This window comes from Bufo gargarizans, chromosome 8 (assembly GCF_014858855.1).
Source record: "Bufo gargarizans isolate SCDJY-AF-19 chromosome 8, ASM1485885v1, whole genome shotgun sequence".
Classification (NCBI taxonomy): domain Eukaryota; kingdom Metazoa; phylum Chordata; class Amphibia; order Anura; family Bufonidae; genus Bufo; species Bufo gargarizans.
In genome coordinates, this window is record NC_058087.1 from 186,163,797 (window position 1) to 186,176,328 (window position 12,532).

Here is a 12,532-nt window from a genome sequence, read left to right on the forward strand (position 1 = left end):
TGTTAACCCCGCCCACTTTGCGGGACAGTCCTGTTTGTCAGTACGTTGTACCTTGTGTTTCAGGAGCACAATCAGCTGGGATCTGAGGATCAATCCACACAGTCTAGAAGGCTGTAGGGGGGAAATAAAAAGTTAAAAAATCATAATTCCACTTCCTGCACAACACATTGGTTTTACAGGGTATGAATACTTTTGCAGCCATTTTTTATTGCCAATAAACGTGGGGAAAAAAAAATAAAAATAATTAAATATATATATAATTCTGAACAATACTCTGTTAAAAGGGGCAAAGAGTGGTGAAAGGTAGGGCACGGGACGTCGCTCACCTGACCAGTATTCCCAGTATTCCCGCTATTCTCCACCACAGGGAAGCCATTGTGGTTGGAGGTGGTTTTGCTTAGAATATCCACGATGATGCCAACCTTCTCCCTTCGGCGCAGACAGGTGACGGGCGTACTCATCACTTCCCTGAAGGAAGAAGGGGGGGGGGGGGGGGGAGGAGAAGAAGTAACAATCAAGAGCTATAAAATCTAGATATAAAAAGCACCACTAGATGGCAGCAGAGAACTGCACGGCTCAGCGACACGGCCCCGTATCCACTGCCTACAGGAGATCACTAGTTACAGGGTCCTAGGATTACAAGGAAGGGCTGGCTTTCCCCCCAGAAACAGCGCCCTCCTTGTGCACAGGCCTGGATCAGAATTGCGCTCATCCTTATTCAATATAAAGGGGTTGTCTCGTCATGGACAATGGGAGCATATCGCTAGGATATGCCGCCATTGTCTTATAGGTGCGGGTCCCAGCACCTATATCAAGAACAGAGCGCGGCAAGTGGAGAGCGCACTGCGCATGCGCAGCCGCCCTCTATTCATTTTCTATGGGGCCGAAAACAGCCGAGCGCTGGGTCGGATATTTCCGTCGGTCCCATAGAAATGAATGGGAGCAGGGGCCGCGCATGCAGGGTACGCTCCCATTCACTTCTGTGGGGAGCCGGCTTGGTAGTTGCCGGACCTGAGTCCTCCAGCCAACACCTTGTTCTCGATATAGGTGATGGGACCCGCACCTCTAAGACAATGGGGGCATATCCTAGCGATATGCCCCCATTGTCTATGATGAGAAAACCCCTTTAATGCAATAACACATGGAAGGAATGGAGCTCATCCAATGAGCGGCAGATCTGCTTAAAGGAGCCACGGCCACAGAGGAGGAGGAGGGAAGCTGCGTTTTGTACTGGATCTGACAAGATCCTTGCCTTAGGGCAGTCGTCTCAAAGACACAGCAATACTACTACTCCCATCCTGCCGAGCTCAGCTGCATCCTGCTCATACACAGCGCCATTCATTCTCTTCTCATATTTCAAGGTTGTGAAGATTCCCAGATATCCAGACCACGGAAAATCCACAGATCTCGTGAAACGTTCCGGCTCACAGCCGATTGTCTAGGTCCATTATAACATGGTAAAGACCATCACAGCAGGCGTGCCCGCTGTTTAAAGGGGCATGCCGGCACAATCGTCATCTCTACAGCCAGAGGTATGATGGGAGGTGGTCCTGCCGCCCCGGCATAGCGCCATCCATAGGAGCGTGGCCGTACCGTGTACTGGGCTGAGTTATAGCAAAAACAGATGCAGCCACACACCACTGGAGGTCTCTGTGCAAGGGGCAGCAATGAAGGAGTGGCAGTACTCCCATCCCTGGGGGTTTATAAAAGGGGCAGATATTGGGCAAGAGGTAAATATCCACCAAATATACAAAAAAAAACACTGACCTGGCCGCGAGGGAGTGAGAGGTGACGGGGGCCTCCCAGTGTAAGAAGGGGACGCTCTGCAGCTTGATATGAAGATCATAGAGGCCCTGTATGCAAAGGGTAGAAGGGACAACCGTTACAGCAGCCTGTATTCACTGACAGCAAGCAGAGGTCTTCGCAAATAGGAGTATCTAGATTAGAAATCTATGTGGGGGACCCAGCATGCATGCCTTATACAGAGAGCCCACTGATAACAATGAGAATGTTGTAATGCTTCACATATCCTGTGGGGGCACTGTAGAGGAATTAAACACTTGGAGTTGGGTCCTGTACAGATGACTGGTCACTAAGGGGGCCCTGACCAGCTAATCCTCAGGGACCCTTCTTACAACAAAAATAAAAAATCCCTCTAAGACCCTAAAAGTCGGTAAGAACTCCGCCTGCCCTGGATTTACCTCGATAAAAAGGTCTCCGACTATCTTCGCTGTGATGAGGACGAGCATGATGGGAAAACCGTAGGTGACGTTTCCTGTGGCTTCTACCATGATGACAGTGAGGCTCAGCGTCATCCTGACGATTCCGCCTGTAAAAAAAAAAAAAAAAAAAAAAAAAATTTAAGTAGGGAAGACTTCTGAAATGACCTACATATGAATACCCCCAGCATCTCATACATGTCTGATACAAAGCTCCAAACCCCCTGCTTCTCTTCAAGGTCATGTAGATGATGCGTTTCTGGTTTCATGCAGTCACCACCAGGGGGAGCTCATTGAAGACAGAGCTATATAAATCTTTATGCAGTGAGCTCCCCCTAGTGGTGGCTGCAGGAAACCAGACCGTGTGAGGAGAAGGAGGATTTTGACCGCCGACTCTAATAAAGATACAGACTGAGCAAATATTTTACACCCCACATGATGTATTTGGCGGTCAGCATGTCCCGAATGCTTGCCAGCGTGTTGGGGGTTTAAGGCCCAAGGATGGGGGAAACAGTCCGATTGGTGGGGGCCGACAGATGGGACTCCCACCAATCACAAGCATGCGCACTGCCACTCACTAATCTCTATGGCACCAGATATAGCCGAGCATGCGCACTGCCACTCACTAATCTCTATGGCACCAGATATAGCCGAGCATGCGCACTGCCACTCACTAATCTCTATGGCACCGCCGGATATAGCCGAGCATGCGCACTGCCACTCACTAATCTCTATGGCACCGCCGGATATAGCCGAGCATGCGCACTGCCACTCACTAATCTCTATGGCACCACCGGATATAGCCGAGCATGCGCACTGCCACTCACTAATCTCTATGGCACCGGATATAGCCGAGCATGCGCACTGCCACTCACTAATCTCTATGGCACCGCCGGATATAGCCGAGCATGCGCACTGCCACTCCACTAATCTCCATGGCACCGCCGGATATAGCCGAGCATGCGCACTGCCACTCCACTAATCTCTATGGCACCTCCGGATATAGCCGAGCATGCGCACTGCCACTCACTAATCTCTATGGCACCTCCGGATATAGCCGAGCATGCGCACTGCCACTCACTAATCTCTATGGCACCTCCGGATATAGCCGAGCATGCGCACTGCCACTCACTAATCTCTATGGCACCTCCGGATATAGCCGAGCATGCGCACTGCCACTCACTAATCTCTATGGCACCGCCGGATATAGCGGAGCATGCGCACTGCCACTCACTAATCTCTATGGCACCTCCGGATATAGCCGAGCATGCGCACTGCCACTCACTAATCTCTATGGCACCGCCGGATATAGCCGAGCATGCGCACTGCCACTCACTAATCTCTATGGCACCACCGGATATAGCCGAGCATGCGCACTGCCACTCACTAATCTCTATGGCACCGGATATAGCCGAGCATGCGCACTGCCACTCACTAATCTCTATGGCACCGCCGGATATAGCCGAGCATGCGCACTGCCACTCCACTAATCTCCATGGCACCGCCGGATATAGCCGAGCATGCGCACTGCCACTCCACTAATCTCTATGGCACCTCCGGATATAGCCGAGCATGCGCACTGCCACTCACTAATCTCTATGGCACCTCCGGATATAGCCGAGCATGCGCACTGCCACTCACTAATCTCTATGGCACCTCCGGATATAGCCGAGCATGCGCACTGCCACTCACTAATCTCTATGGCACCTCCGGATATAGCCGAGCATGCGCACTGCCACTCACTAATCTCTATGGCACCGCCGGATATAGCGGAGCATGCGCACTGCCACTCACTAATCTCTATGGCACCGCCGGATATAGCCGAGCATGCGCACTGCCACTCACTAATCTCTATGGCACCGCCGGATATAGCCGAGCATGCGCACTGCCACTCACTAATCTCTATGGCACCGCCGGATATAGCCGAGCATGCGCACTGCCACTCCACTAATCTCTATGGCACCGCCGGATATAGCCGAGCATGCGCACTGCCACTCACTAATCTCTATGGCACCGCCGGATATAGCGGAGCATGCGCACTGCCACTCACTAATCTCTATGGCACCGCCGGATATAGCCGAGCATGCGCACTGCCACTCACTAATCTCTATGGCACCGCCGGATATAGCCGAGCATGCGCACTGCCACTCACTAATCTCTATGGCACCACCGGATATAGCCGAGCATGCGCACTGCCACTCACTAATCTCTATGGCACCGGATATAGCCGAGCATGCGCACTGCCACTCACTAATCTCTATGGCACCGCCGGATATAGCCGAGCATGCGCACTGCCACTCCACTAATCTCCATGGCACCGCCGGATATAGCCGAGCATGCGCACTGCCACTCCACTAATCTCTATGGCACCTCCGGATATAGCCGAGCATGCGCACTGCCACTCACTAATCTCTATGGCACCTCCGGATATAGCCGAGCATGCGCACTGCCACTCACTAATCTCTATGGCACCTCCGGATATAGCCGAGCATGCGCACTGCCACTCACTAATCTCTATGGCACCTCCGGATATAGCCGAGCATGCGCACTGCCACTCACTAATCTCTATGGCACCGCCGGATATAGCGGAGCATGCGCACTGCCACTCACTAATCTCTATGGCACCGCCGGATATAGCCGAGCATGCGCACTGCCACTCACTAATCTCTATGGCACCGCCGGATATAGCAGAGCATGCGCACTGCCACTCACTAATCTCTATGGCACCGCCGGATATAGCCGAGCATGCGCACTGCCACTCCACTAATCTCTATGGCACCGCCGGATATAGCAGAGCATGCGCACTGCCACTCCACTAATATCTATGGCACCACCAGATATAGCTGAGCATGCGCACCGCCATTCCACTAATCTCTATGGCACAGCCGGATATAGCGGAGCATGCGCACTGCCACTCACTAATCTCTATGGCACCTCCGGATATAGCCGAGCATACGCACTGCCACTCACTAATCTCTATGGCACCTCCGGATATAGCCGAGCATGCGCACTGCCACTCACTAATCTCTATGGCACCGCCGGATATAGCAGAGCATGCGCACCACCTCTCCACTAATCTCTATGGCACCACTGGATATAGCCGAGCATGCGCACCGCCACTCCACTAATCTCTATGGCACCACCGGATATAGCCGAGCATGCGCACCGCCATTCCACTCATCTCTATGGCACCACCGGATATAGCCGAGCATGCGCACTGATGAAGACTGGACTTCACCTATATCCGGGAGCCCAACAGAGATGAAAATAGCGTCAGTGCACACACTCGACCACCGCTCCATGTTCCAGTGGGGGTCCTGTGTCCTCCAGCATGAATGGAGTGGCGGTTGAGCATGTGCGTGTAATACAGTCCTGCAGCAGTATGTAGCGGGGGCAGGCAGGCGCTGTGGCAATAATCTTCATCATGGGGAGCTCTAAGGGTTAAAGTGTGAGCAGCGCACTGAACAAACGCAGGATCGGGAGGCTCCACATCTGTGTTAGTGATCACCACGACTGCACGGGGGGGGCTGGGTGGATGATAAACACGGAAAGTATAAACCTCCGTCTGCTGAAACACTCACCGAGCTGAGCCGCTGCGCCCATCAACGCGTACTTCCCGGGATCAGCCCACGACTACAACAAGAGACAGGAGAGTGAGAGCGTGACAATGTGCGCGCAGTAAACTCAGCTACATATGGAGCCGGAGAGGCAGAAAAGACAAAATCAATCACCATGAAGGTTTCTGGGAAAGCTGGGTGACAACCAATATGACCACTACTACTGCTCCCATGTGGTTGTCACTCAGCTTTTCCAGACTCCTGATTAACCCCTTAAGGACCAGGCCATTTTTTGCAAATCTGACCACTTTATGTGGTGATAACTTTAAAACGCTTTTACTTATACAGGCCATTCTGAGATTGTTTTTTCGTCACATATTGTACTTCATGACACTGCTAAAATAAAGTCAAAAAAATAAATTTTTTTGCATAATAAAATACCTAATTTACCAAAAATTTGGAAAAATTTGCAAATTTCAAAGTTTCAGTTTCTCTACTTCTGTAATACATAGTAATACCCCCAAAAATTGTGATGACTTAACATTCCCCATATGTCTACTTCATGTTTGAATTATTTTGGGAATGATATTTTATTTTTTGGGGATGTTACAAGGCTTAGAAGTTTAGAAGCAAATCTTGACATTTTTCAGAAATTTACAAAAACCCAATTTTTAGGGACCACTACAGCTCTGAAGTCACTTTGCGAGGCTTACATAATAGAAACCGCCCAAAAATGACCCCATTCTATAAACTACACCCCTCAAGGTATTCAAAACTGATTTTACAAACTCCATTAACCCTTTAGGTGTTGCACAAGAGTTATTGGCAAATGGGGATGAAATTTGAGAATTTCATTTTTTTGCCTAATTTTCCATTTTAACCCATTTTTTCCACTAACAAAGCAAGGGTTAACAGCCAAACAAGACTGTATCTTTATTGCCCTGACTCTGCCGTTTACAGAAACACCCCATATGTGGTCGTAAACCACTGTACGGCCACACAGCGGGGCGTAGAGTGAAAGGAGCGCCGTATGGTTTTTGGAAGCCAGATTTTGCAGGACTGGTTTTTTGACACCATGTCCCATTTGAAGCCCCCCTGATGCACCCCTAGAGTAGAAACTCCATAAAAGTGACCCCATCTAAGAAACTACACCCCTCAAGGTATTCAAAACTGATTTTACAAACTTTGTTAACCCTTTAGGTGTTGCACAAGATTTAATGGAAAATAGAGATACAATTTCAAAATTTCACTTTTTTGGCAGATTTTCCATTTTAATAATTTTTTTCCAGTTACAAAGCAAGGGTTAACAGCCAAACAAAACTCATTATTTATGGCCCTGATTCTGTAGTTTACAGAAACACCCCATATGTGGTCGTAAACTGCTGTACTGGCACACGGCAGGGCGCAGAAGGAAAGGAATGCCATACGGTTTTTGGAAGGCAGATTTTGCTGGACAGTTTTTTTGACACCATGTCCCATTTGAAGCCCCCCTGATGCACCCCTAGAGTAGAAACTCCAAAAAAGTGACCCCATTTTAGAAAGTACGGAATAGGGTGGCAGTTTTGTTGGTACTAGTTCAGGGTAGATATGATTTTTGGTTGCTCTATATTACACTTTTTGTGCGGCAAGGTAACAAGAAATAGCTTTTTTGGCACGTTTTTTTTTTTGTTATTTACAACATTCATCTGACAGGTTAGATCATGTGGTAATTTTATAGAGCAGGTTGTCACGGACGCAGCGATACCTAATATGTATACAATTTTTTTTTATTTATGTAAGTTTTATACAATAACTTCATTTTTAAAACCAAAAAATTGTTTAGTGTCTCCATAGTCTGAGAGCCATAGTTTTTTCAGTTTTTGGGCGATTATCTTGAGTAGGGTCTAATTTTTTGCGGGGTGAGATGACAGTTTGATTGGCACTATTTTGGGGTGCATATGACTTTTTGATCGCTTGCTATTACACTTTTTGTGACGTAAGATGGCAAAAAATAGCTTTTTTTACACCGTTTTTTTTTTGTTTTTTTTTTACGGTGGTCACCTGAGGGGTTAGGTCATGTGATATTTATATAGAGCCGGTCGATACGGACGCGGCAATACCTAATATGTATACTTTATTTTTATTTATGTAGGTTTTACACAATGATTTTATTTTTGAAACCAAAAAAATGATGTTTTAGTGTTTCCATAGTCTAAGAGCCATAGTTTTTTCAGTTTTTGGGCGATTATCTTGAGTAGGGTCTCATTTTTTGCGGGATGAGATGACTGTTTGATTGGTACTATTTTGGCGTACATGCGACTTTTTTGATCACTTTTATTACCTTTTTTGGGAAGTAAGGTGGGCAAAATTTCAATTTTCTCATAGTTTTTATTTTTTTATTTTTATGGCGTTCACTGTGCGGGGAAAGTAACATGGCCGTTTTATAGATCAGGTCGTTACGGACGCGGCGATACCTAATATGTGTAGTTTATTTTATTTTTTTAATTTTTATTCAGTGATAAATGTTTTTTTTTTTTATCTCAACTTTTTTCACTTATTCTTTTTATTTTTTGACCCAGACCCACTTGGTTCTTGAAGATCCAGTGGGTCTGATGTCTGTAAAATACAGTACAGAACCCCTATAGGTTTCTGTACTGTATTTTACTTACACTGAACAGATCTATGCTTCCAGCACAGATCTGTTCAGCACCATGGACAGCAGGACGCCTGAGCAGGCGTCCTGTTGCCATGGGAACCTTCCCCGTCTGCTCAGTTATGGTCAGAACTTCGCAGACGGGGAAGGGTGAGGACGGGGCTTCGGGGGGCTGTCTGGGGGCTCTCTCCCTCTCCATCGGGGGGCTGCAAAGGCACAGCAGACCCCCGATCGGAGAGGGAGGGAGCTCCCTCTTACTGTTAACCTTTTCCATACAGCGGTCCGTACGGACCGCTGTATGGAAATGGTTAAACGGCTGACATCGCATCAACGATGTCAGCCGTTTATACCAGGGTGCCAGCAATGTGCTGGCACCCTGGTATACCCACTGTACACCAACGATTACGCAATAGGAGGCGGGCGGGGGATCGCGATCCCGCCTGCCGCACCGCCCGCCTCCCGCAACGCCCCCACCGCCTGCGACACCCCCCCTGCACCACCCGCCGCCATCAAATCATGCAGGGGTGCAGGGGGGGGGTGTACTATATTGATTTTAGGCACTCTAAAGTTTCTGATCCCCGCGGTCAGGGACCGCAGGGATCAGAAACTGCAAAAAGCGCAGCAAACCGCAGGTCTGAATTGACCTGCGGTTTTCTGCGATCGTCGATGCGGGGGGGTCAAATGACCCCCCCCTGCATTGTTACAGGATGCCGGCTGAATGATTTCAGCCGGCATCCCGTTCCGATTAACCCCCGCGGCGCCGGCATCGCTATTTAAAGCCATGACGTACCGGTACGTCATGTGTCCTTAAGGACTCGGGAAACATGCCGTACCGGTACGTCATGTGTCCTTAAGGGGTTAACAAGTCTGCCTAGTACGACAATCTGGGAAAGCTGGGTGAGATCTCCTGCGGCGGCCATACTGAGTGACCCAGCTTTCCCAGAAGCGGACAGAACAAAGAACGGCGCAGACACTTACGATGGAGTCATTAGAAATGTTGGTTAACATGATTCCAAAGAGACGCCCCCAGGCTGCCCCCAGGAGGAGGGACGGGATGAAGACCCCGGCGGAGACCGTCAGGCCGTACGTCCAGCAGGCCAGGAAGAAGTAGAGCAGGGTGAAGAGGCCCAGGGTCTGCGGGTTAAAGGAGCCTGCGGAGAACATGGTATGGCGGTCAGAGCTGGAATAACGGAGATGAACCGCGCCGCGCTTGCGACACTCACCGGCCGGGTCATGGAAGAGTCTGCGCACGCTGCTCTCCGGGGTGGTAAAGAACGCCGACGCCATCGCATTGTACTCTCCATCTGCACAAAACAGCTGGAGACAGAAGAATCGGAAAAACGTCAGGGCGTGTAGACTTTTACAAAATGATCACAATTCTTTTGGTCTAATAACTAAAATAAAAGACGAAGACGGGATTTAAAGGGGTTTTCCTGGATTCCTATATTGATTACCTGACCTCAGTTTAGGTCATCAATATTTGATGGGTGGGGGTCCAACACCTGGCACCCACACCAATCAGCTGCACGAGAGCAACAACCACAGCGCCGTACATTGTATAGTGTTTGAATGGGACTGGGCTGCACGTAGGTCATGTGACATCACACGGCCTAGGAAGAGGCTGCAGCGCTCACCGGAGCACCCCGACCTCTTCCCGGGAATCGGACCCCTGCCGATCAGATATTGTTGACCATTTTTAAGGATAGGAAATCAATACTGTGTCCAGAAAACCCCTTTTAAAGAGTACTCCAGCTGGAACACTGCATTTTGCCATCTTGGGCACACCCACAGAAATGAATGGAGCGGTGGCGCACACTTCCGACCATTTCAGGGGTCTCCTATCCTGTGGAGAGGAAATAACTTTAACTGGAATACCGCTTTAACTAGGGTTGCACTGGGTATCGAATTATCAATACTTTTGTACCGGTATCCATTTGATACCGGGATTTGCCTTTTACCGATACTAGGCTGTGCAGTAGTATCACAGAACATGGCGCTCGCTGCTCCCTCCCCCTTGTGCTGCCACCAATGAGAGGAAAGAGGGGAGTGACTGTGGCCACTGCGCCACCAATGAGAGGAAGGAGGGGAGGGGCTGTGGCCAGTGTGCCACCAATGAGAAGGAGGGGAGGGGCTGTGGCCAGTGTGCCACCAATGAGAAGGAGGGGAGGGGCTGTGGCCACTGTGCCACCAATGAAGATAACTAAACCATTAATACAAATACAGGAGGCACCTGACCTCTATGACAGGGAGCTGCCTTAGGCGCCGCACCTGAGGGGTTAACTGCTGCTGATCGCAGCTCCCTGTCATAGAGGTCGGGAGCCGGTGTTCTGCCAGATTTCTATAGCTTGCCGAAAGTCTATAGCGGAAGTGACGTGGTGCGCTGCACAAGCGCACTTGCGCAAATCATCCGATTCATCGCGTTAAAGTGACAGTCACCTCCAGTAAAATACAGCATCTACATGAATTTGTACCCTCGCGGGCTCGCTTCGCTCGCCACGCATCGAGCTCGGCCTCACTGCGCTCGGCATTTAGTAAAACTAACTCTATGCCGCCATTGATAGTAAAGAAGGAAACGGATGGTAAAGAAAGAGATGGATAGTCTCTTTCTTTACCATCCATTTCCTTCTTTACTATCAATGGCGGCATAGAGTTAGTTTTACTAAATGCCGAGCGCAGTGAGGCCGAGCTCGATGCGTGGCGAGCGAAGCGAGCCCGCGAGGGTACAAATTCATGTAGATGCTGTATTTTACTGGAGGTGACTGTCACTTTAACGCGATGAATCGGATGATTTGCGCAAGTGCGCTTGTGCAGCGCACCACGTCACTTCCGCTATAGACTTTCGGCAAGCTATAGAAATCTGGCAGAACACCGGCTATGTGATTCCGCCTCCTGTATTTGTATTAAACGTTAGTTATCTTCATTGGTGGCGCAGTACGCCCCCACCCCCATTGAATCATTGGTGGCAGTGGCCACAGGGTCCTCTGCCCCCTCCTCAATGGTGGAGCAGTGGCAGTTGTGATCGGAGCCCCAGTAGTGTAATCACGGGGCTCTGATCGGTTACCATGGCTGCCATGGTAGTCTCCCTGCTGCTGTGTGCACAGAGCGCAGGGCAGCAGGGAGAGTGCGAGGTCCTATTCACCCTAATAGAGCTCCATCAGTGTGAATAGGACAAGGGATGAAAAGATCCCAGGTTCTGGCCCCAGTGGGGGAAATAGTTATTAAAAAAAAAGTAAAAAAAGAAAACACCAAAATATTAATTATAAATCACCCCCTTTCCCTATTTGACATATACAATATAAAAACAATAAATAAATAAACATATCGCCACATCCGAAAAGTCCAAACTATAAAAATATATATATATATTTTTTTATCTCCTATGCGGTGAACGCCGTAAATATTAATAATATAAAATAAATAAAAAAATTCGCGATACGGCATTTTTTTAGTCACCGTGTCCCCCCCCCAAAAAATAGGATAGGACTGTTCGATTATGGGCCGGATGTTCCATAAAATGCAGAATGCACGCAGCTTTTTTGGCGTTTTATTTTTTCCGCATAGAATCGAATGGTGTCGAGTATCGCAATACTTTTTTAAGGTATCGAAATCGAATCAAAATTTCAGTATCGTCACAACCCCTAGCTTTAACATGAATAAAATTTACATGAAGCAATATTCTCCGGTCACATCCAAAGCTCCATTTAGCTGACCGCTCACAAAAACAGCGGCTTAGCTCCTCCCTATTAACAGCTAAGCGCTGTGATGGTCACCCACAATGCACTGCTCTCTGGGTACAGGTCATCCGAATTTAGCTTTGGATGTGAACGGAGAAGAGGACATCATGTGACCTGTACCTGTAAGGTGTACTCTCCGGAGTTCTCTCTCAGCGGCTGGCAGTCCGAGGAGCAATAAATCATGACGAAGGACACGGAGGCGGTTACGGCGGCGACCAGCGTGGCTTCTATCACCTGCAGGCAGCGCCGGTGCAGATACCTGAGAAGACACAGGCTCAGCCGTTATCAAAGCCATGAAGTTCTTAAAGGGACAGGACCCTATTTTTTGGACTTGTAGGTCTCCACATCTGAATTTGCAATTACTGGATGTGATCTGCAGGGGCGTTCCCC

At 49.0% G+C, this 12,532-nt stretch overlaps 1 protein-coding gene across 1 annotated transcript in view; it reads right to left on the reverse strand.

Moving 5' to 3' along the window:
- The window catches only part of CLCN7 (chloride voltage-gated channel 7), a 33,698-nt gene that overhangs the window by 3,288 nt on the left and 17,878 nt on the right, over positions 1-12,532 (reverse strand). The window contains exons 15-22 of the mRNA XM_044303332.1: positions 12,263-12,401; positions 9,632-9,725; positions 9,387-9,559; positions 5,801-5,852; positions 2,202-2,329; positions 1,768-1,853; positions 327-468; positions 52-111 (exon numbers count right to left, since the gene is read on the reverse strand). Of these exons, the coding sequence (XP_044159267.1) occupies positions 52-111; positions 327-468; positions 1,768-1,853; positions 2,202-2,329; positions 5,801-5,852; positions 9,387-9,559; positions 9,632-9,725; positions 12,263-12,401 (874 nt within the window). The remainder of the gene's footprint in view (positions 1-51; positions 112-326; positions 469-1,767; positions 1,854-2,201; positions 2,330-5,800; positions 5,853-9,386; positions 9,560-9,631; positions 9,726-12,262; positions 12,402-12,532) is intronic.